The 25557-nt window shown below is 45.7% G+C and overlaps 1 protein-coding gene across 2 annotated transcripts in view; it reads left to right on the top strand.

The window, feature by feature from the left end:
* The window catches only part of MB21D2 (Mab-21 domain containing 2), a 136429-nt gene extending 111187 nt beyond the window's left edge, over positions 1-25242 (top strand). The window contains exons 2-3 of one of the 2 annotated variants that reach the window (XM_073578635.1): positions 20336-20760; positions 20851-25242. In XM_073578635.1, the coding sequence (XP_073434736.1) occupies positions 20336-20760; positions 20851-21600 (1175 nt within the window). In that variant the 3' untranslated portion in view covers positions 21601-25242. Of the gene's footprint in view, positions 1-20335 lie in introns of both variants that reach the window. The other variant, XM_073578634.1, reaches the window with a different exon arrangement.
* The last annotated feature ends 315 nt before the right edge of the window (positions 25243-25557 follow it).

The following is a 25557-nucleotide window of genomic DNA, read 5'->3' as shown; positions in this document are numbered from 1 at the left end:
TCCAATGCGCCTATAGGTGCGAAGCACTCCAGTACTTAGTTACCCTGGAATGCCTCTCTCTAGGTGTTCCTAGTCTTTACTTGTATGACAGACAGCTGTAGCCTGCTCGGGGACTCATCACTGCGTCCCGGCTCTCAATTCAGTTGCTGTTGTCTCCCAAGTCTATGATGGGAGCAAGGCATTAGCGGCTCACTACTCCTCAGGTGTCTGTTGCCGAACATAAAGTTTCAATCAACCTCGAGGACCGGGCCCCGGCCTTTGCGCTCTCTGGACTGGAAGGTTTCTCTCTCTTTCCCAACCTGCTTCCCACCGTCCTTCTATTCTCCTTCGTTCCGATCTGTTCTCTCTCTCTTATGGAAGGTTAGGTTATCAATCTTATCAGTCTCTTTCTCTGGTCTTTCTCGTGCCAGCAGCCCAGATCACTGGGACCTGCTGCAGCACGTCCCTCAGACACCCATCTTCTCTCTCCTCTCACCAACTAACTACTAACTCTCACTCTTCCCACTCTTTTATATCTAACTCCACCCGCCTCACCAGCACCTCTCGTGTTACGAAGCCAGGGACCACAAAAGGCACCCTATGACCTTTCCAGCAAAAAGCATGGATGGGTCCCTGCTGAACTATCCTGTGTGTGGGGTGCAGGTGTTGGAATGCGGAAAGGAGTTCCCAGCCTACCTGGTTGATGGGGCACTCTACACCATAGGAGAAGGTGCAGTACCTCTGTGGCGACTGAAGCCTCAGGGGCGCCACAACTGCCTCACTCGTGTGTATGGAGGAAGGAGGGCTGTGCATGGCTTCATTGTGTGACCGATAAGAAGTCACTGCCTCACTCCTGTGTATGGAGGAAGGAGGGCTGTGCAGGGCTTCATTGTGTGACAGATAAGAAGTCACTGCCTCACTCCTGTGTATGGAGAAAGGAGGGCTGTGCAGGGCTTCATTGTGTGATAGATAAGAAGTCACTGCCTCACTCCTGTGTATGGAGGAAGGAGGGCTGTGCAGGGCTTCATTGTGTGACCGGTAAGAAGTCACTGCCTCACTCCTGTGTATGGTGGAAGGAGGGCTGTGCAGGGCTTCATTGTGTGACAGATAAGTCACTGCCTCACTCCTGTGTATGGAGGAAGGAGGGCTGTGCAGGGCTTCATTGTGTGACAGATATGAAGTCACTGCCTCACTCCTGTGTATGGAGAAAGGAGGGCTGTGCAGGGCTTCATTGTGTGACAGATAAGAAGTCACTGCCTCACTCCTGTGTATGGAGGAAGGAGGGCTGTGCATGGCTTCATTGTGTGACAGATAAGAAGTCACTGCCTTACTCCTGTGTATGGAGGAAGGAGGGCTGTGCATGGCTTCATTGTGTGACAGATAAGTCACTGCCTCACTCCTGTGTATGGAGAAAGGAGGGCTGTGCAGGGCTTCATTGTGTGACAGATAAGAAGTCACTGCCTCACTCCTGTGTATGGAGGAAGGAGGGCTGTGCATGGCTTCATTGTGTGACAGATAAGAAGTCACTGCCTTACTCCTGTGTATGGAGGAAGGAGGGCTGTGCATGGCTTCATTGTGTGACAGATAAGTCACTGCCTCACTCCTGTGTATGGTGGAAGGAGGGCTGTGCAGGGCTTCATTGTGTGACAGATAAGTCACTGCCTCACTCGTGTGTATGGAGGAAGGAGTGCTTCATTGTGTGACAGATAAGAAGTCACTGCCTCACTCCTGTGTATGGAGGAAGGAGGGCTGTGCAGGGCTTCATTGTGTGACAGATAAGAAGTCACTGCCTCACTCCTGTGTATGGAGGAAGGAGGGCTGTGCAGGGCTTCATTGTGTGATAGATAAGTCACTGCCTCACTCCTGTGTATGGAGGAAGGAGGGCTGTGCAGGGCTTCATTGTGTGACAGATAAGAAGTCACTGCCTCACTCCTGTGTATGGAGGAAGGAGGGCTGTGCAGGGCTTCATTGTGTGACAGATATGAAGTCACTGCCTCACTCCTGTGTATGGAGAAAGGAGGGCTGTGCAGGGCTTCATTGTGTGACAGATAAGTCACTGCCTCACTCCTGTGTATGGAGGAAGGAGGGCTGTGCAGGGCTTCATTGTGTGACAGATAAGAAGTCACTGCCTCACTCCTGTGTATTGAGGAAGGAGGGCTGTGCAGGGCTTCATTGTGTGACAGATAAGAAGTCACTGCCTCACTCCTGTGTATTGAGGAAGGAGGGCTGTGCAGGGCTTTGCTCTCTGATTGTGTTATTAGACTAGAGCGCATATGCCACCTTGTGGTCACTATGTTCTACAACACATACAGTGTACATGTAATTGACCACATTACAACCTGATATCCCCGATTTGTGTGTTTTCATGCTTATTAAACCATTTACAACTAGAAGACCTCAATTTTAGGAGACGAGCTCAAGAGGAAATGCACCCTGTGTCTCTGCACTGTGAGTTTGTGGGTTCTTCAGCTGATCTTTTTAAAAAAAAATCCTTTTCAAAATTACTTGGAAAAGGTTTCCTAGTCATTTTTATGGGAGATCTACTTTGCCCTTCACAGTAATTTTATTTTTCTCATCTGCATGTTCCCACATAGAAATTTTTTTTTTTTTTGCAGTGCCTACACCAAAATATGCCATAATAATCTGTCCTGACTAGAGTTGAGCGACTTTTGGTTTTTTAGGGTCGCGTTTCGTTTCGTGAAACCCGACTTTTCCAAAAGTCGGGTCGAGCAAGATCGTCCGATTATAGGGAAAAGTCGGGGTCGTCCCGAAACACGAAACCGAATGTAAGTCAATGGGGAATAAAAGTCTGCAGTGAGAGGAGGACAGGAAACACACCTACAGTGCCCATTTGAATGCCAAAAGCATCAATTCTTCTTACTTAAGCTTGTCAACCTTAATTAACTTCATAATACAAGTTACGCACTGAAAAATGGGGGTTATTTGGCTAAAGTTGTGGGGGGGGGGGAGGGCTGGCTGCAGGTTTTCATGTGCCCTGGGCGAAAGAGCGCCCCTTTAACACATACCACAACTCATCATGCTCCGATACGGCAGATAAATAGCGGTATAGTACAATGAAAAATACCTCACTTTTTACATCTCATGACGAGGCCCATCTATTTCTCCATACAGAATCATTGGTCCCATATAATGTTTGAAACAGTATATGATGAGCTCCACATAATGCTACAGTATATGTTGGTCCCCATGGATGAAGCTCCACTGTCTTATGGGCCCAAATAATGCTCCAAACATAATGGGCCCCATTTCTAATGCTTTAGTGTATAATGGGCCCTGTAAATGCTGCTCCAGTGTCTGATGTCCACCTTTGGAATGTTCCAGTGTATGGTGGGCCCCATCTATCATTCTCCAGAGTATAGTGCTCCCCAAAAATTGCTGTCCCAACATTGAAAACAATCAAATAAGTCTCCTCGCTAGGGAATCCCTGTACTTGTCTGGACAGGTGCTGTAGCTTGCTTAACAGCTCGCCAGCCGTTCTCACGCCCAGTATGGATTGCACGTGATTGCACAAAGGTTAGAAAGGGTACCGTATCCCTGGATAACATGTATGGATAGCGTACACATTCAAAATATATGTCTCAGGAGGCAGGCTCAGACGGTGTCAGGCCCAGTATGGATTGCACGTGATTGCACAAAGGTTAGAAAGGGTACCGTATCCCTGGATAACATGTATGGATAGCGTACACATTCAAAATATATGTCTCAGGAGGCAGGCTCAGACGGTGTCAGGCACAGTATGGATTGCACGTGATTGCACAAAGGTTAGAAAGGGTACGGTATCCCCGGATAACATGTATGGATAGCGTACACATTCAAAATATATGTCTCAGGAGGCAGGCTCAGACGGTGTTAGGCCCAGTATGGATTGCACGTGATTGCACAAAGGTTAGAAAGGGTACCGTATCCCTGGATAACATGTATGGATAGCGTACACATTCAAAATATATGTCTCAGGAGGCAGGCTCAGACGGTGTCAGGCACAGTATGGATTGCACGTGATTGCACAAAGGTTAGAAAGGGTACCGTATCCCCGGATAACATGTATGGATAGCGTACACATTCAAAATATATGTCTCAGGAGGCAGGCTCAGACGGTGTTAGGCCCAGTATGGATTGCACGTGATTGCACAAAGGTTAGAAAGGGTACCGTATCCCTGGATAACATGTATGGATAGCGTACACATTCAAAATATATGTCTCAGGAGGCAGGCTCAGACGGTGTCAGGCACAGTATGGATTGCACGTGATTGCACAAAGGTTAGAAAGGGTACGTATCCCCGGATAACATGTATGGATAGCGTACACATTCAAAATATATGTCTCAGGAGGCAGGCTCAGACGGTGTTAGGCCCAGTATGGATTGCACGTGATTGCACAAAGGTTAGAAAGGGTACCGTATCCCCGGATAACATGTATGGATAGCGTACACATTCAAAATATATGTCTCAGGAGGCAGGCTCAGACGGTGTTAGGCCCAGTATGGATTGCACGTGATTGCACAAAGGTTAGAAAGGGTACCGTATCCCCGGATAACATGTATGGATAGCGTACACATTCAAAATATATGTCTCAGGAGGCAGGCTCAGACGGTGTCAGGCACAGTATGGATTTGACGGCCCAGATTACACAGCGGAGGAGCAGGGAGAGGTAAAGATTGCAAATGCTGGGGCCCTGCCCAAGCAAGGGGGGCCCACTCGTGGGCGTCGGTACTGGCACTGGGCCCCTCATAGTACAGCGGTGTGTCTGACGGCGGGTGTGCACCACCACCGTCAGAGACACTTGATTGCACTATGAGGGACCCTGTGCCAGTGCCCGCGCCCAAGAGTCGGCCTACCCACCTGTCCAGGGCAACGGCACTCGCACGGTGTCGTGCGCTAGGTGGTGACCCCGGCCATGGGGGGGGGAGGCAGCACAGTTAGGGAGTTTTAGAAAGTGGCATATGTTGATGTTGGACATTCAGCTGATGCAAAAGGCGAAATAGGTGAAGTACCAGGAAGAGGTGGACCAAAGCAAGCCATTTTTCTGTCACCCTATGTGTCATCAGGGGAAGGTGGGACAAAATCCTTGGAAACCCATGCGTGGTTCATTTTAATGAAGGTTAGATCATCCACATTTTGGGTTGACAGACGGGTCCTTTTTTCTGTCAGGATTGATCCAGCTGCACTGAAGACTCTTTCCGATAGCACACTTGCAGCTGGGCAAGCGAGCTCCTGTAAGGCATATTGGGCCAATTCAGGCCAGGTGTCCAGTTTAGCGGCCCAATAGTCAAAGGGGAATGACCTGTGTGGGAGAACATCGATATGGGAGGAAAAGTAGTTTGTAACCATAGTTGACAACTGCTGTCTCCTGTCACTTTCCATCGATGCAGTATTACCAGTTGTGTGAGCGGTATTTGAAAAATCAGTCCACAACATTGTCATGAAACCCCTGTCTCCAACGCCACTTCTGCTGTGTGCACCACGAACACCTCTGCCAAGCTGCCCCCGGCCCGTACGGCTCGTGTGAGAACCATCACCGCTGCTGTGTGCTGGGAATGCCTCAAGCAACCTATTTACCAGAGTTGCTTGTTTATTAGCCAATATTAGGTCAAGGTTCTCCTGTGGCATGATGTTTTGTAATTTGCCTTTATAGCGTGGATCCAGGATGCTGGCCAACCAGTAGTCATCATCGTTCATCATTTTGGCAATGCGGGGGTCCCTTTTTAGGATCCGCAAGGCATAATCTGACATGTGGGCCAATGTTCCCGGTGTCAATGATGCACTGCGAGTGCTGGGTGGAGGAGCACTTTCTGGCAAATCCACATCCCTCCAGTCACGCACAAACCCTGTACCAGACCTTGCCACGCCAACATTTTCACTTGCCCCACGAGATGCATCCTCCTCCCCTAAGTAATCATCCCCATCATCCTCCTCCTCCTCCACCTCGTCCAGGAGAGGTCCCTGAGCAGACAAAGGCTGAATGTCATCAAGGATTCCCTCCTCCTCTTCCTCCTCATCAACATTGGCTGCAGACGCCTGCTCCTTAAGGTGCGTCAAAGTTTGCATGAGCAGACGCATAAGTGGGATGCTCATGCTTAGGATGGCGTCGTCTGCGCTTACCAGCCGTGTGCATTCCTCAAAACACTGAAGGACTTTACAAAGGTCTTTCAGCTTCGACCACTGCTCGCCTGTCAACTCCATGTCTGCTCTCAAAGTGCCTGGCTGTGTATCCTCCCACAAATGCATTATGGCCTGCCTCTGCTCGCACAGCCGCTCCACCATGTGCAGGGTGGAGTTCCACCTTGTTGCAATGTCGATAATGAGGCGGTGGTTGGGAAGGTGGAGCAATCGCTGCAGCTTCTGCATACGAACAGAGTGTACAGGCGACCGGCGGATGTGCGCGCACAGTCTTCGCACCTTCTGGAGCAGGGCTGTTAACTCCGGATAATTTTTGAGGAAGCACTGCACCACCAGGTTCAAGGTGTGAGCCAAGCAAGGTATGTGGCTGAGTTTTGAAAGGGCTATGGCTGCCACAAAATTACGGCCGTTATCACTAACTACCTTGCCTGCCTCAAGATGTACACTGCCCAGCCATGACTCAGTTTGTCGCTTCAAGTACTCGGCCAGCACCTCGGCGGTGTGTCTGTCGCCCAAACACATCATCTGCAACACAGCCTGCTGACGCTTTCCACTAGCTGCTCGATAGGGGGACACATCGTGTGCAACAGTGGCAGCTGCAGATGGAGTGCTCGTACGACTGCACTCTGTGGACGAGCTTTCGCTTCTGGAGGAGGAGGAGGGTCGAACGCCTACAGCCAACTGTTTCCTATACCGTGGGCTAGGCAGCACTGTCCCACCTCTGTCCCCTGTGGACCCTGCATCCACCACATTAACCCAGTGCGCAGTGATGGACACGTAACGGCCCTGGCCATGCCGACTGGACCATGCATCAGTTGTGAGGTGCACCTTTCCGCTCACTGACTGCTTGAGTGCATGGACAATGCGGTCTTTCACATGATGGTGGAGGGCTGGGATGGCTTTGCGAGAGAAGAAGTGGCGACTGGGTAGGTCATAGCGTGGTACTGCATAGGCCATGAGTTCGCGGAAAGCTGTGCTTTCCACCAACCGAAAGGGCATCATCTCAAACGAGATTAGTTTGGCAATGTGGGCGTTCAAACCCAGTGTACGCGGATGAGAGACTGAGTACTTTCTTGACCTACTCATAGTGTCTGGGAGGGTGAGCTGGACTTGAGAGCTGCATATGGTGGAAGTAGCGGTGGACAGGGCGGACTGAGAGAGGGTTGATGATGGTGATGGAGTTGGTGTTCTTTCTGATGGCCTAGAATCAGTCTTTCCTTGATATAACAGTGGGATTCCCTGATTGCTGTGGCCTTGCAACGACACCTCAACATTTGCTGCTGTGCTAACCGGTGGGCTTACAGTGGGGGAAACAATGTAGCGTTGCTGACTACCTTCGTTGTGATCAGTTGCACATGTGGCACTTGAGGTTTGGTGTTGTGTCCACGCTTGCAAGTGCATGCTGGTTAAATGTCTAAGCATGCAACTGGTATTCAAATTTTTCAGATTTTTCCCTCGGCTAAAGGTCTTTGCGCACTTCTTACAGATAACCTTGGCCTGATCATGAGGATTTTGTTCAAAAAAGTGCCACACTGCACTCTTCCTACTTTGGCAGACATTTTGCGGCCTAGCACGCTGTGATCTTTTGACCCTCTGGACAAGCTGTCCAGCAACTCTTTTGATGTTTGGAACCTGTCTTTGGAGTGCTCCGGGCCTGCCAGATAACAGCTGTTGCGATGTCGATGTCTGCTGTGGATGCTCCTCATCTGAGCTATTGGAAGCAGCACCCTCTTCCCCCAATGGATGCCAATCTGGGTCAACAACTGGGTCATCCATCACCTCCTCTTCTATGTCATGTGCACCTTTCTCTGTGTCACCGTGTATGGTGGTATAGTGTGCGGGAAGGGGCACCTGAGTCTCATCAGGGTCAAAATCTGGCTCTGTACACTGCTAGGACAATGTAGTGCTCTGAGTGAATGTACCAGCAGAATCATCCATCAGCGGCTGTGCATCAGTGCACTCCATGTCAGATTCATCTTGGCCTGGGTAATTCACCATTTCACTTGATAATCCAGGCATGGTATGTGAAAACAGCTCCATGGAGTAATCAGTAGTATGGCCTGCGTCATCCTTCAATCTTGGTTGGGGTGAAGGACACAAGGAAAGGTGTGGTTCATGAACATGAGCCTCCAATGACGACTCAGTGCTTTTACTTTTTACAACTGAAGAAGAGGAGGCGATAGAGCTGGAGGCTGAGTCAGCAATGTAAGACAAAACTTTTTCCTGATGCTCTGCCTTTAAAAGCGGTTTGCCAACTCCTAGAAAACTAAGCGTTCGAGGCCTTATGTAGCCAGACGATGACGCAGGGTCAGCACCTCCTGCATTCGGTCCTATTTTGCTCTTGCCACTACCATCAGATCCACCACCAACACCATCATTACCAGCTGCCAACCCCCGCCCAATTCCACGGCCTCATCCACCAGCCTTCCTCATTTTTGGTAGAAATGTAGACAAAATCCAACAAACTACCGTATTTTCCGCTTTGTAAGACGCACTTTTTTTCCCCAAAATTTGGGGGGAAAACAGGGGTGCGTCTTACAAAGCGGACATGCCTTACCTAGGCTGTGATCGGGGGCGTCCGGCGGTTGCTGGCCGCTGCTGCGGGTGTGTCCGGTGCCGCGTTGTGTGCCCGTCGATGCCCGGGGCTCTGCCAACATTGTGCGACAGGCCAGAGCCCCGGCATTTCCTCAGTTCCCTGTGTGCCGGTAAAAAGATGGCCGCCGGCGCGTGCGCAGATGGGATCTCGGGACCCAGTTCTCGAGAGATGAGATTTGAAATCTCATCTCTCGAGAGGTGGGTCCCGAGATCCCATCTGCGCACGCGCCGGCGCCCATTTTCCCTGGGTTCCCTGTGTGCGCGCGGTGGTGCCTGCAAAAAAATGGCCGCCGCGCGTGCGCAGATGGGATCTCGGGACCCAGTTCTCGAGAGATGAGATTTCAGATCTCATCTCTCGAGAACTGGTCCCGAGATCCCATCTGCGCACGCGCCGGCGGCCATTTTTTTTTTACCGGCACTTCAGCGCACATATACAGGGAACCAAGGAAATGCTGGGGCTCTGGTCTGTCAAACAATGTCGGCAGAGCCCCGGGCATCGATGGACACACAACGCCGCACCAGAGCACCTGCAGCACCGGCCTCCAACCGCCGGACAAGTGGAGAAACCTGACACCAGCACAAGACTCTGCAGCAGCAACAGCACACATCGGAGCCCCCCCTCATCCCTGAATGCGGCCTGCATCATCACTCCACGCCTGCCTCCTCCAGCAGCGAGCCTGGGACCCCTCTACACCGCAGCCACCAACCCCGGTAAGTAATAAGATGCAAGGATTATAAGAGGCACCACCATTTTATTAAAAAATATTTTTTTCTTATTTTTCTCCTCAAAAATTGTGGTGCGTCTTATAATCCGGAGCGTCTTATAAAGCGAAAAATACGGTATATAGTAATGTAAAACAAGGTACAAGGTGTCTATAGGACAGGGGAGATTTTGAATTTCTGCACACACTTGTGGACAGTGGACACTTTTGGATTGTGTGAGGCCCACTGATATCTGACCACTATGTGACAGGCTCGATGGCACAGCTGCCTGTGACCAAAGTGACGAGAGGATAATGGAGATTTTGAATCTCTGCGCACACTTTTGGACACTGGACACTTGTGGATTGTGTGAGGCCCACTGATATCTGAGCGCTATGTGACACGCTCGATGGCACAGCTGCCTGTGACCAAAGTGACGAGAGGATAATGGAGATTTTGAATCTCTGCGCACACTTTTGGACACTGGACACTTGTGGATTGTGTGAGGCCCACTGATATCTGAGCGCTATGTGACACGCTCGATGGCACAGCTGCCTGTGACCAAAGTGATGAGAGGATAATGGAGATTTTGAATCTCTGCGCACACTTTTGGACACTGGACACTTGTGGATTGTGTGAGGCCCACTGATATCTGAGCGCTATGTGACAGGCTCAATGGCACAGCTGCCTGTGACCAAAGTGACGAGAGGATAATGGAGATTTTGAATCTCTGCGCACACTTTTGGACACTGGACACTTGTGGATTGTGTGAGGCCCACTGATATCTGAGCGCTATGTGACAGGCTCGATGGCACAGCTGCCTGTGACCAAAGTGACGAGAGGATAATGGAGATTTTGAATCTCTGCGCACACTTTTGGACACTGGACACTTGTGGATTGTGTGAGGCCCACTGATATCTGAGCGCTATGTGACACGCTCGATGGCACAGCTGTGACAAAAGTGACTAGAGGATAAGGGAGATTGGATTGCTTTTAAAAAAGCAGTTTGCGGAGCAGTGGGTAAACAGCAATGCCAGCGTGTCAGGAAGCCTTAAAAGGCAGCCCAACAACCAACACCACTGATACACCACAATATAGCCTCCCCTTGCACTGCACACACAGTGACTTGTGTGTTGTGCAGGCAAAATCGCTAGCAGCAGAAGCAGTTTTTTTGTCTTCTTCCCTGCCTAACGCTCTCCCTACAGAATCAGCAGCAACCTCTCCCTATACTAAGATCGGCAGAAGTAAGATGGCGGTCGGCGTGCACGCCCTTTTATACCCCCTGTGACGCCCACCAAAGCAAGCCAATCACTTGCATGCCCTTCTGAAAGATGGTGGTGACCCGTGCCTAGGTCATCACGTTGCCCACAGTGTCCGTGGATCCTGATTGGCTGAAAAAGAGAGCAAAACAAACTTTTGAAACGCGACTTTGGCGCGTAAGTCGCCGACCTCGTGGCCGACCTCATCCTAGGGTCGGGTTTCGTTTCATGAAATCCGACTTTGCCAAAAGTCGGCGACTTTTGAATTTTTTCGACCCGTTTCGCTCAACTCTAGTCCTGACTATTGCATTTTTGCTGTGTTTTAACAATGCGGTTTCCTCCCTTTATATATGTTTTTCGTGAAGATATTATACTTTTTTTTTTTTTTCTTGTGGTTCAAGCGCTGGAAGTCTGCACTTAAAAACTAGATGTGTTTTTCAGTGTAATTTTTCAGGTGATAAAAACTCACCAGGAACCACACAATTGCACAGTGTCTGTGGGCCGCGTCGTCATGAAGTCACATTGTATAATTCTTATGCGCAGCATTTCTGATACGGAGGAAAATAGCCCGAAGAGTTGTAGTAAAGGTCTAGGTGGAACGCGTGCACATCACATGTTTGAGGCGACCCTGACGGAAACATCTCCAGACTTGACACTGTCTAGCTGCAAACAAACTCACCAGGAAAAACTTTCAAGACCTGTTTGAAAGAAAGAAAAAAAAAAAGGCGTTTCACTTGAAAAAAACGTATTTTTGAACGCTTCCTAAAAGCTCTGTGTGAACATATCCTTACCCTTCCTCTCCAGGCCAGCTTTACAGGACCGGGTAGATGAGACCTGATACTACGTGCATTGCCGGACCCTGGCGCCGCGGCTCCTGCCCAGTACTTTGTGCTGTAAAAGACTGTGTGTGTATGTGTAAGATTAGCGATGGGGCTGTTGGCTCAGCACTTGGTGTGGGGCTGCGGGATATATTTAGAGGGGCGCACACCAGTAACGGGATACCCACCTGGCTCCATTTTAGCTCTGGTTTCAGCAGACTGCTGTTTTGGCTCCTCAGCTCAGACAGGATGTGACTTTTGCCATTTTAACAAATTTGCATGGTACCGTTCAAACTGAGCCGGTGTGACGCCAACGCCACGTGGGGCCGCGGACACCTAATTATAGATTACGGAGGGTGCACTGACCGTCATCTTCATGCACAGCACCCTGTAAAGCCGTCGCCCTTAGAGAGGCATGCCATCACACAAGTGAAGAGTCAAGCTCCTTTTTTTCTATAAACTGTGGATTATACAAGGCTTCTCCATCTTAACACCACATTATTGTACCGTTCAGCAGGCTTTCCTATAAAATCCAGAACAATGGTTAATACAAGATTTACTGATCCTAATTGATCTAGTAATAGGCCTGTCGACACAGAATATCTTAATCAGTTTAGCAATTAATAAGGTTTTCGGTACATCTGCCCGGGGGGCTACACGACCCAGCGCGCGGTCTAGACTTATACCGTGATCTAGGGCTCCATCTAGTGGAGAAAGAAAAGATTGTTTGCATTGTTAGACATTATGGAAAGCAAGTCGTCTGTCTGTGTGCACTGACTGTATAATTACTAATTATGCCATTCAGTGATTACAGTGTTTATAAACGCTTTTCACTGATTTATTGCATTTTATCACCATGGAGCTGCGTGTCTTTATTCAGATTATGGCTTGTCATTTCACTCTATACGACATTACCTTCCTCACTTCATTCCAGGTTTCTTTCGATGGACAAGGGATGACTGGAGCAAGGTTCCGCGGTTCAGCAGCTGTATGTGGCCGCGGACCATGCCCATGAGCATATTCTATATTACCTATATGGACATGGTCTTCGGCCGCTGCACTTTGGGACTCGGCCTCTGTTTCACGCCTGCCATTGTGATGACGTGTTGACGCTAATGGCTCCTGTGGATCTTTACCGTACGTGGGAAATATTCTATGTCTCCTGTGTGAATTCACTCCTAGCATCATATTACTGCAGTCACTGTATATGAGAGACCTCGCTATACACGCTGACATGGTGGCCGCCGCTGAACATGGCTGCATGGGATGCCGCCATCTCACAGGCCGGTCGCTGGCTACTCCCAGATCAGACGTTTCCACTTGTCACATATGGCCTCATTTCTTTATATGTGAATAGAACCTGTGATCAAACACCGAGCTGTGTAGTGGGTAACCCTCCCTTCGGAATCCTTTACAGATGGCTCATGTAGAATTTTGAGTGACATCAAATTCACAGTAGGAAAATGAGAATTAGATTCATAGAACATAACATTTAAATCATTAAAACTTTTAAATCCTATGGAAGTAAATATACAACAAGCTGTTCGCTTAACAATATTGTATAAACACATGCAGTATATTATGTCACCATTTTCCTTCCAACCCCTTTACCCCCGAGGGTGGTTTGCACGTTAATGACCGGGCCAATTTTTGCAATTCTGACCACTGTCACTTTATGAGGAAACAACTCTGGAATGCATCAGCGTAGACCACTGATTCTGAGATTGTTTTTTTTCATGACATGTACTTTATGACAGTGGCAATTTTTTTTTCGATATGACGTGCGTTTATTTGTGAGGAAAAAAAACGGAAATTTGGCAAAAATGTGGAAAATTTTGCAATTTTCAAACTTTGATTTTGATTCCCTTAAATCACAGAGCTATGTCACACAGAATAGTTAATAAATAACATTTCCCACATGTCTACTTTACATCAGGACAATTTTGGAACCACAATTTTTTTTTGGTAGGAAGTTATAAGGGTTAAAAGTTGACCAGCGATTTCTCATTTTTCCATTAAAATTTACAAAACCATTTTTTTTAGGGACCACCTCACACTGCAGGGTCTATATGAAAGAAAATACCCAAAGTGACACCATTCTAAAAACTGCACCCCTCAAGGGGCTCAAAACCACATTCAAGAAGTTTATTAAACCTTGAGGTGCTTCACTGGAATTTAAAAAAAAAAAAAAAAAAAAAAAAATTCACAAAAAATGGACTTCAGATCCAATTTTTTTTATTTTGACAAGGGCGACAGGAAAAAATGGAACCCAAAATTTGTTGTGTAATTTCTCCTGAGTACGCAGATATCGCATATGAGAGAAAACTTCTGTTTGTGCACACAGCAGGGATCGGAAGGGAAGGAACGCCATTTGACGCTTTTGAATGTAAAATTTCTTGGAATCCTTAGCGGACATCATGTCCCATTTGGAGAGCCCCTGATGTGCCTAAACAGTGGAAACCACAAGTGACTCCATTTTTGAAAATAGGCCTGTCATGGAATGCATTTAGATGTGTATTGGGCACCTTGAACCCACAGGTGCTTCACTGAAATTTATAACCTTGAGCCGTGAAAATAATAAAATCACATTTTCCTCACAAAAATGTTGTTTTAGCCTCAAGTTTTTATTTTTTCAAAGGGCTATTAGGAAATTTTTTTTACAACACACTGAGGTCCATTTTTTCCGAAGTGGTGCCAATACCCTACATGTAATCAGGAAATATTTTCAGGCACAGTGCACTGGCTCAGAAGGCAAGAGTGCCAGATTTTGTTGTTTGGTTTGCAGGTGCCAGAACAGCAAAACCTAAGTGACCCCATTTTACAAGCTACACCTCAATGAATTAATCTAGGGGTGCAGTTATTACCGTATATTGACAACAAAGGTGTGTCACAGAATTTTATACCACCAAAATTCTTCTTCATTTTCACAGAAGTGGGTAAAAGTGGCACCAAAACTTGTCCCCCAAATTCTACTGAACATGGCAATACCCCGTATGTGTCTGTACAGTGCTACTTAGCCATAAGGAGAGACTCTGGAGGCACGGAGCGCAATTTGCCTCCTGACCACAGATTTTCCTAGAACACTTTGCAGACTCCATATACAGAGTCCCTGATTGCTACTGTAGAAGAGCAGAATCCTCCTTCAAGTGACCACATTTTGGAAATTATACCCATTTGGGAATTTATCTACAGGTATAATGGTGTTTTTTACTCCATGGATGTTTTCCAGAAACAAGCAGCAATGTATGTTGCCAAGTGAAAATTGCAAACTGCTGTTGCAGGGACCAGTACATTATTCCCAGCCCTTGCTTCTGAAGGCATACACCCGTTAAGTTAGGCAGGCTTCAGAAATGCCAAACGTGGATGCTATATGTGGTTTAGTTGCATTGTGGAGCTCAGAAGAGAAGGGGGCATTTGAATTTCCTGATTTTTTTTTTTTTTTTTTTCTTTTTTTTTTTTGGGGGGGGGGCTGGTGAAGCGCCATTCCCCTTTTCCAGTGCTACCAGTAACTTTGGCGCCCCCTATATTTCTGTTAACAGATGACAGATCTGAGTGAGAACTTGCTTTTTTTTGTAGATTGAGTTGAAGCTTTTATTGGGAACATTTTACATAATGTTTGGGATCACATTTATATGACGCTCTACACTCAGCACTTGCCGTATTTTTCGGATTATAAAACACTCCCCAAATTTTGAGGCAAAAAATAGGAAAAAAAGATTTTGTTTAATAAAATGGTGGTGCCTCTTATAATCCATGCCTCCTTATTGCTTACCGGGGGTGGTGGCTGCGGTGAAGCAAGGTCCCAGGGTCGCTGCTAGAGGAGGCAGGAGTGGGGTGATGCTGCAGGCTGGGATGAGGGGTGTCCGATGTGCAGTGCGCCTCTGCAAGTTTCCGGTGCTGCTGGGGTGCCCGGCTTTGCTGCCCGGGGTGTCTGGTGCTGCTGGGGGGCTCTGCTCACATTTCATAAAAGGCCAGAGCCTCTCGCAGTTCCGTGGTTTCCTATGCGGTGGACTCCGGGAAAATGGCCGTCGGGGGCGGCGCATGCACAGATGGAGATCTCTGCATCAAGATCTCGAGAGATGAGATTTCAGCGCTGAGATCTCATCTCCCGAGATCTTTGTGCTGAGATCTCCATCTGTGCATGCGCTGCCCCCTGACGGCCATTTTCCCGGAGTCCACCGCACAGGACAGGAGGAAACCATGGAACTTTTGGGGGCTCTGGCCTTTCTTGAAATGTCGGCGGAGCTCCCCCCCGCCGGACACCCCGGGCAGCACCGCCGGGCACCCCCTCATTCCAGCCTATAGCAATCCTACCAGTAAGGTATATACGCATTATAAGACGCACCCCCATTTCCCCTCAAAAAAATTGGGGGGAATGCGTTTTATAATGCGTAAAATACGGTACTTTGGGGTTTCCATCTAAATTTCTGACGTGATTCAGATGAAACCCCGAAGGGATCCATTCACTAAAATAAGGTAGCAGAGTTACACTGGACTCCATCTGGCCACTGTTTAGCGGTGTCCTTCTTTACAGAAGTGCATAAAACTGTGGCCGACGGCCCATTTATGCAATCCTAAGAAGACGGACACCTATTTAGATGAAGGAATTGAGGGTAAACTGATTAAATTTGCTGATGACACAAAGCTAGGAAGGATAGCTAATACTAGAGAAGAGAGAGAGAGGATTCAAAAAGATATAAATAAACTGGAGAAGTGGGCAGCAACTAACAGAATGGTTTTTAACAGGGAAAAATGCAAAGTACTACATCTGGGCAATAAAAATGAAAAAAGCATATACAGAATGGGAGGAATAGGGCTAAGCAACAGCACATGTGAAAAAGACTTGGGTATACTAATAGATCACAGACTGAATATGAGTCAACAGTGTGATGCAGCAGCAAAAAAGGCAAATGCAATTCTAGGATGTATTAACAGAAGCATACAGTCTAGATCACGTGAAGTCATTATTTCCCTCTACTCCTCTTTGGTCAGACCTCATCTGGAATATTGTGTCCAGTTTTGGGCACTATATTTTAAAAAAGACATCAACAAACTGGAGCAAGTTCAGAAAAGAGCGACCAGAATGGTGACCGGTCTGCAAACCCTGTCTTATGAGGAAAGGCTGCAGAATTTGGGATTGTTTAGTTTGCAAAAGAGAAGACTGAGTAGAGACTTAATAGCTGTCTACAAATATCTAAAGGGCCGTCACATTGTAGAAGGATCAACTTTATTCTCATTTGCACAAGGAAAGACTAGAAGCAATGGGATGAAACTGAATGGGAGGAGACACAAATTAGATATTAGAAAAAACTTTTTGACAGAGTGATCAATGAGTGGAACAAGCTGCCACGAGAAGTGGTGAGTTCTCCTTCAATGGAAGTCTTCAAACAGAGGCTGGACAGACATCTGACTGGGATGATTTAGCGAATCCTGCTTTGAGCAGGGGGTTGGACTAGATGGCCCAGGAGGTCCCTTCCAACTCTACGATTCTATGGATCACAGGTCAGACAGCGTCCACAGTGCCTCCATCTGCATCATTATAGGGAATCTTCCACCACAGGTTCCTTCTGAATCACCTATTTCAGAGATTTACATGGAAACCCTGTTGCAAGTGCTCAGCGCAGAGCACAGGATAAATGTGGGCCGTGCCTTGCTGCGATCTTTGGGAGGCAGAATGACAAATTGAACAGTAGGTGAAAAATTGGTTTAATTTTTTACGCTGTTCCTTGTGCAGTATAATTGATTAGGCAACTATTCTTCGGGTCGGTGCGATTACAGTGATGCCAGATTTATATCCGTTTTTTGTTTGGCTGCTGTCACACACCAAGATGCTTTTTATTGCAATCACTGTACAATACAAGGGAAATCCTGAAAACATGACCTGTTGGTGGGCCTTGAGGACTGGAGTTGGGGAACCCTTCTGTAGATAATCCCTGAAAGGTAGTGGCCGTATCTTATTGCAGCAAAACGAGGTGACAGGTTCCCTTTAAACCGCTCCATGGAGTTATGTTAATATTCCCATTGTGAATTTGACTGTGGAGCAGAAATGAATGAATTACTCTCTAGGTATTATGAGCTACTTAGTAAGAGTCTTCATGCAGTCCTGGCATTACAATGCAGCTCAAGTTACGTCTGGCACGTTCAGGGTGCAGGTAAATCGAACATCAGTAAAGGGGCTAGTTCACATGCTACGTTTTACCGTAAAAAAAAAAAAAAAACACACACACACAGCTCTTTACAGTATCGGCACAGTGAATGACATTTCAGAAATCTTATGCACATAGGTCGTGCTGCTAAAAGTTGTTTTGATAACCTCCTGTTGATAAAACACTGATTTTATCACTAGAGGACTAGTACACCTTGCTGCCGGGTAGTCCTCCATATTTATGCTCTCTGTATAACCCCGCCCCCACCACTGATTGGCAGCTTAAATGTACACTTGGGCAGAAAGCAGCCAATCAGTAGTGTGGGCGGGGTTATACAGAGCTCAACATTCAGAGAACTGTTAGGTCTGCAGCAGATAAAACGGTGATTTTGTCAAAATGACCGCAAGCATCCCAGTGAGTGATACAGGTCTCTGTTGTGCTGCTCTTAGATGGGGTAGCAAAAACCTGCCGACAGATCCCCTTTTATAGGACATTCTGCGTTGCCCATAAGCCACTATTGTGTTATAGGGAGGGCTCTGACACAGACTAATTGAGGGGTAAAGCACTAAAACCAAATTTAAAACCATATATCCATTAGCTTCATTTACTCTTAATGCACTTGGCTTCTTTTTCTATTGATTGTCTTCCAAGTTGAAAGTTTTCTTAATTGATGTTTAAAAGCTGGAGAACATGGACTCTAGAACTGGCATTGATCTGATGAGGCGTCTTCTGCGTACAGCTGCTCCAAGCGCATATAACGTGTTCACACCTGCAGTGCCCCTGGTCTGCTGTGCTGCGAATTAGACATAGTAACATGCCCATCTGATACCCCCGCCATTCAGTGGTGCCAGTCTCACGAGGGCTCCTCAAAATTACATTTCAAACTCTGATTCGTCGTCACAATCCACAAGGATTTGAATGACATGTTAACTGTTCGCTCGCTGTGCCAGTGGGAATTAGTGATGACCAATTACTGCTACAGCAAGACCACGGCCATTTTAATGGAATTTATGACATGAAATGAGTTTATTTGATGTAAGTTGCTCAGTGCATACTGATTTTAAACTGCTGCTTAAAGGGGTTATCTCGGCACAGACGACTCCTTCCTGTTGAGCGCTACAAGTCCATCTACTGACATCCAAGGTTAACCCTGGTGGCAACTTCTTATGGAGAATGCCCGTCTATTTATTAGGAACTGGGCAGCTGGATCATTGCCGCCTATAAGCAATATGTCTGCACCTGTTTTTTCGCTGATTATAGGTAATCCTATTGTGTGGGGAAAGGTTATAGTACATAGTTATACTCCACTTTTCAAGCTCATTTCACTGTAGATCCAAAAGACCTTAACTAGATAAAGTCGTGCACTTTGGATGGGTCAGTCATGCCCCATCTGCTGATAGCCCGACCACTGAGACATGCCACAGATCTGTGATCCGGCCTCTCTCTCCTCCCAGAACTTTGCATCCCACAGTCACTGCACATGCATGAACAGCATGTGTGTTGGGCTCTCCATGCATGTGCTGTGACAGTGACACAGCTGTGACACCGATCAGCTGATCAGCCGGCGCGCTCCATGTATCTGTAGCTTATTCAGTAAGCGCTATAGCTTGCCAAATAAGCGGGGACCCAAACGTATTCGCTCAACTTACTTGTGAATGCTGCAACTTCAGACATAAGCAGTGTGACCTTGTAGCACCTTTCCAGTGTTTTTTATTTTTATTGCAGCGGTGGAGTGGCGTGACTAATGTAAGACCCCTGCGCTTAGTCTTACAGTTACCAGCTGCTGTCTTCTGCTGTTATCCGTACTGCTCCGGTCGGTCTCCTGCCGTTTGTTACCTCTCGGATCACTCCAGTGTTTGCTGAAGCGAGCCACAAGTCACTTTCCAATGCAAGTCAATCAGAGCCTTGTTCTGTCTTTCAGAGACTTGCAATGAGAACTTGTTTTCAAATAATTTTATTGTTTTTTTTAGAAATAAACAGGGTAGGGAAAGGTAGGAAGAGAGGGAAGGGAGTGGGGAATAAACAACCTTGTACAGGTACGGAAAAAAAAATATTAAAAACTAGAGAACCCACAAATAGGCATAGAATAACATATATCGAATAACAACATAAAAGAAAAAAAATTGACAATCCTTATTATGGGGTAACATTCTTGGAAGGAGATACAGCATCCCAGTACTAAAGCGCCCAGGTTTAAACTTCAAAATATAGTGCCTCTTGTTGAGTCTATTTGATATGAAATTTGTTGTTCCAGGTCTTCCATTTTTTTTGAGTATTTGTGATTGTTGTTAATCGCAAATCTGCCTTCTAAATCGCTGTGTTGGCCTATCTTGTCAAGTATGTCTGAAAACTTGGGAACCTCTGCTTTCTTCCACCATTATGCTAACATGGTCTTGGTCACTAAGAGGATGTGTATGATAATGTGTCTTACCGAATCATCAAATTGTTCCATGTCTAATGAAAGAAGTGCTCTTTCGGGTGTAATTGTGAAGTCCTTAGCATTACCTCTGACTTCCAGTAAGTCAGAAGTTGTGGTCACAAGATGGCGGAGCAAGCGCAAAGACAGCAGGTGTTAGTAGCACCACTTTAGCGCTGCATAAAAATATTTGCTATCTCAGTTTTAATAAAAAGAAAGGTTTTGTGATAATTGGATTTTACTTTTGCTTATGTTAATATGAATATTTCCCTTCTCTTTTTAGGTATGGTTCAGAAACTAGACCAGAAGTTGCCTGTAGCCAACGAGTATTTGCTGCTTTCTGGCGGTGTTCGAGAAGGAGTCGTTGACCTGGATCTTGATGAGTTAAATGTTTATGCCCGTGGAACAGACTATGACATGGATTTTACTCTACTTGTGCCAGCTTTAAAACTTCATGACCGAAACCAACCGGTCACGCTGGATATGCGGCATTCTACACTTTGTCATTCATGGCTTAGCCTTCGACTGTTTGATGAAGGGACCATCACCAAATGGAAAGATTGTTGTACAATAGTTGACCATATCAACGGGGCTACTAACTATTTTTTCTCCCCTACAAAAGTTGCAGACTGGTTCCATGAGTCAATCAGCATTGTGTTGTCTGAAATTCAGAAGAAGCCTCAGAGAGGGATGCCCAAGGTAGAGAAGGTAGAAAAGAATGGTACAATTATTACAATTATTTTAGGTGTCGGTAGCAGTCGCATGATGTACGATATTGTTCCTGTTGTCTCTTTCAAGGGTTGGCCAGCTGTGGCTCAAAGTTGGCTAATGGAAAACCATTTTTGGGATGGCAAGATTACAGAAGAAGAAGTAATTAGTGGCTTTTATTTGGTGCCAGCTTGCTCCTATAAGGGTAAAAAAGATAATGAATGGAGGTTGTCATTTGCCAGAAGTGAGGTACAGCTGAAGAAATGCATTTCCAGCAGCCTAATGCAAGCCTACCAAGCTTGTAAAGCCATAATCATAAAGCTTTTATCAAGACCAAAAGCCATCAGTCCATACCATCTCCGCAGTATGATGCTATGGGCTTGTGATAGACTTCCAGCTAATTACTTGGCTCAAGACGATTACGCTGCCCATTTTCTTTTGGGACTAATTGATGATCTGCAGCATTGCTTAGTCAACAAAATGTGCCCCAATTACTTCATTCCTCAGTGCAATATGCTAGAGCACCTTTCAGAGGAGACAGTTATGTTGCATGCTAGGAAGCTCTCCTCTGTAAGGTCCGACCCAGCAGAACACCTCCGAACGGCCATAGAACATGTCAAGGCTGCAAACAGGCTCACCATGGATATCCAACGGAGAGGGAGCACCACCAGCATACCTTCACCGCAGTCTGATGGTGGAGACAATAATCAACCTGATGACCGGTTAGCCAAAAAATTACAGCAACTAGTGACTGAGAACCCAGGGAAATCCATCTCTGTCTTCATTAACCCTGACGATGTAACCAGGCCTCACTTTAGGATTGACGACAAGTTTTTCTGAGACTCTCACATGCTTACGTTAAGACTTGATGTGTAGTCTATGTGCTGTCTTGTTTTTACATATCCAGCATAGATTGGATCTGTCAAGAACAATATGAACTTTTTAATCCTGATTGTGCAGGACTTTGCAAATTTTGAAACCGTAAATGACTATTTCATATGCTGCTTTGATCATTTTTAGTTTCAAGGGAGAACATGAGCCTTAATGACCATTTTATGTTTGCATTGTCTATTTAATTCGTCTACATGTTGAGAAACTAGATTTATGGTTTGGAAATAAATTATTTGATTTGGGCTTCCATTGATTTTCAAAAGACATTGAGGTTTAAAGAGAACCTAGAGGGAGGAATTAGGCCATCCATGATGGTGATTGGTCGACAATTATGCTTTTTTTATATTATGGCTGATGCGGACTAATGATGATTAAAAAAAAAACTTTGAAAATAGCGCAAAACGTTTCTAAAACTTGTAGTTAGTGACTGGGGTGGGGTTGGTGCTGACTTAACATACTGTAAATCAACCTCACAGAAGTCATCACACTTGGCGCATGTGCATTGACGTGAGCTGCACCGATCTTGGCTTTATCTGCATAAATGAGATGTTTATCAGCCAAGGGGCCTGATTATTGTCGGTATATATGTTTTTTTTAAACTTTTCTCACATTATTATGCTGCAACGGCCAAAATATACAAGCACAATATTGTCATCAGCCCTGCATAACAGGCTGTTCAGGGGCCCATATAATCTTGACCAGTTCCCCGCAAGGTGACATAGTTAGGGCTCGAATCTGGTTGAATCTAGACCCTTTAATTAGTACCTACGTTCCATTGATGACAAATGTGTAGACGTCTCCAGGAAAATTTCACTCTGTAAAAGAACATAAAATATATTCAGATCAAATTTTAAGGCATAACATTTTTTTTTTTATAGATTTGTCACTTTAACCAAAATGTTATCACATTGGATCATTCCACTTCAGTTTCACAAATGTCGATCCAAAGAATGTATTAATGTCTTTAGATAATAAAATGCTTTCTAGGAAGTCTCCTTAATCTGAAATGTTGGACCTCTCCGGGCCTCCTTCTCCTGTGTTCCACGTCTCTCTGGCACGTGGCCTCGGAGGCGGTATAAGGACTAGAACACTGGACTTGTCAAAATGAGCATGAGTGTTTGCCTAAGGCCGGGGTCAAACTTGCAAGAAAGTCGTCTGAGTCTCTCGCATCATTACCCGACACTGCCGCCGGCGGTTCGGACTGGAGTGTTCAGCTGCATAGAAAGACATGCAGTCGCACTCTCCGGTCCCGAGTGCTGGCGGCAGTGCCGGGTATTGATGCGAGAGACTCTGGCATTGCACTCGCTTGTGTGACCCCGGCCTAAGGCTAAATAATGCAAATCCTGCTCAAAGGAAACCTATATACAGTAATTTTCCTGTGGAATGAGCCATGTTTAGTAGGACACACTCGGGGCATTTTGTTTTTTACTGAAATGCATGCATTTTTGTTGAAACACAATTTTTGCGGCTACGTTTTCTTTACCATATTGGTTCTATAGCTGCTTTTGTGCTGCACGGATTATTGCTACCTGCAGAAAAAGTCATCTGAGAATCAGTCAGCGAGCTCATTCTGGCAGCGTTTATCTCTCTCGTCTTCCTGATTCTGAGCTCCTCTCAGCTGATTAATGACCACATAGATTTTATCTCAACTCTGATCATAAATCTGCTGAGAGAAGCTTGGAAGAAGGACGATAAGAGTTATAAACGATCAGACTGATTCTCACACAACTCTGCACCTAGCAGTAGACAGTGTAAGCTATATAAACCCACTTGCAAAAAATAATTTTTAGTTCAAAATACATGCATTTTGAAAGAAAAAAAAATTGCCCCACCCCTGAAGATGTCCCTATCATTTAAGAAATAAAGGGCCAAAGTAGAGAGAATTTATTTTTCACCATGTTTTGATTTTAAGACAAGACAAAGGTCACACTTCTTCCTAGGAATACTGCACATTTTATCAGATTCTGTGCACATACAAATCTAGTGATTCTTTTTATTTACCATGCCTAATGAGAATTTCCCCTCGGTACCTAGCCAGAAAACCTCTTGTAATGAAGGGCTGCCATCCTTAAGCAATTTAGATAGCAGTAAACCTTTGCTTGACTCCATTGGTGGCTGCTTTTGTTTCCAAAGAACAAGAGGAGGAAGCATTGAGAACTCCACCAGCCCACGTCTTCTTGCTCAATGTCCTTTCTGCTCATCTGCCTCCCTGGGAAACTTTGGACACCCTCCCACACAAAATAATGGTGTAGTCCTGCTAAAATCTGTGTATTCAGGTAATCAAAGATAAATGGGCAGCTCTGCAGTTGGCACAGTTGCCTGCGGAGTTCATTCGCACAGTCGGACACTGAAGACTGTCCCGGTAGGGAGAATTTGTTTATCCCGCCTTCCTTTTTTGAGCTGCATATTGATGAAACATGCATTACCGGTGTACCCCAAACTATAGGTGAACTAGACACTGCACATACGTGGTGGAACAATTGTGGCGATTTAGATTGCAATTAACAATGAGTGAACGGATAAGACGTTATCAGAGCATGCTTGGGAAGTAACCGAGTGACTTCGGTGTGCTCGAATAATATGTTCCAGTCCCCGCTGCTGCATGTCTCGCGGATGTTAGCTGCAACACAAACAGGGATTGCCTAACAAATAGATATTCCCCGCATGTGTTGCGGCTGTCTAACAGCCACGAGACATGCCGGCGCGAGGACTCGAACATATTTTTCAAGCACGCCGAAGACACTGTTAGCACCTGACCGTGCTGACATAACACCTTATCCGAGCACGTTCGTGCCTCACTAATTTTTACCCATCAGCCTCTCGAATATTTGTCCGACTGTTCTCTGCCAAGAATATTGCTCAAGTGTAATATTTATTGGTTGTTGATTTTTGACAGGTCGTCATCACTTTCTCCAGATCGTACAAATTCTTCATCTCTTTCGGTGCTACTTTCAACCTGGATAGTAAACCATTGTACCTTTCAAGAAGGCATTATAGGGAGATTTTGAGTGACATCTTTCTAAGAGGTGCTATGATTCACAATGGTCAGATTATCCTGGATTACAAATTGATTTTTTTTTTTCTCCTCTTACAGCGCCACCGTACATCAGGCTTGTCTCTTCTCAGCTCAGTGATCAGATATCTTGTTTTTCAGTTGTAATCGGACATTTCCAGGTACATGTAAAATATTGTTCATGCCACAATACTTTGGGGGGATTTACTTTTACGCCTCTACAGGAAAGGGGGCATTTACAACGTAACAATACGCATTACCGTATGCATTATTTGCACTAATATTAGTTATGTCTATTGACATGTTTCACTGTTTCCTGCCATATACATGTGATTACTTTCTCTGTTATTGAAAGGTGTTTTCATTTTCTCTGGTCTTGGTTCTCCTTTAAATGTGATGTAATTCATTCATCTTGCTGTAACTTCTTGTTCTTCTTCATTGTGTAGGATTTGTGTGTCTCATAAGTCATCATCCAGACATAACATATGTCATTGTGTCTGTGCTGCTATCAGACTCAAGGTGTATATTTGATATTATGCATTTTTTTTTTCCTCATGCAAATTAAAAATGGAAATCTATTTTGGATTGTTTGTTTCTTTGTTTTTGCCTACTTTTTAGCAATATGTATACATACATGAAAACTAGTGGTAAAGCCCATTATATGACTGGTAAGGTAACTTCACAAAGTTTGTAGGCAGGTGAGGAAGAATGCTGTCAAAAATAGAAGTGTTAATGATTTCATTTTATTAGTGAATAGAATGTACTGTGAATGAACAAAAGAGAAATCCAAATCAAATCAACATTTTGGTGTGACCACTAGTGATGAGCAAACGTGTTCAACGTGCCCGAAAAATATGTTCGAGTCCCCGTGGCTGCATGTCTCACAGCTGTTC

Source organism: Dendrobates tinctorius, unplaced genomic scaffold (genome assembly GCF_039654945.1).
Source record: "Dendrobates tinctorius isolate UK_male_01 unplaced genomic scaffold, ASM3965494v1 ptg000060l, whole genome shotgun sequence".
Taxonomy (NCBI): Eukaryota; Metazoa; Chordata; class Amphibia; order Anura; family Dendrobatidae; genus Dendrobates; species Dendrobates tinctorius.
Note: the sequence above shows the minus strand (reverse complement) of the source record. Positions and strands in the feature narration are given on the sequence as shown.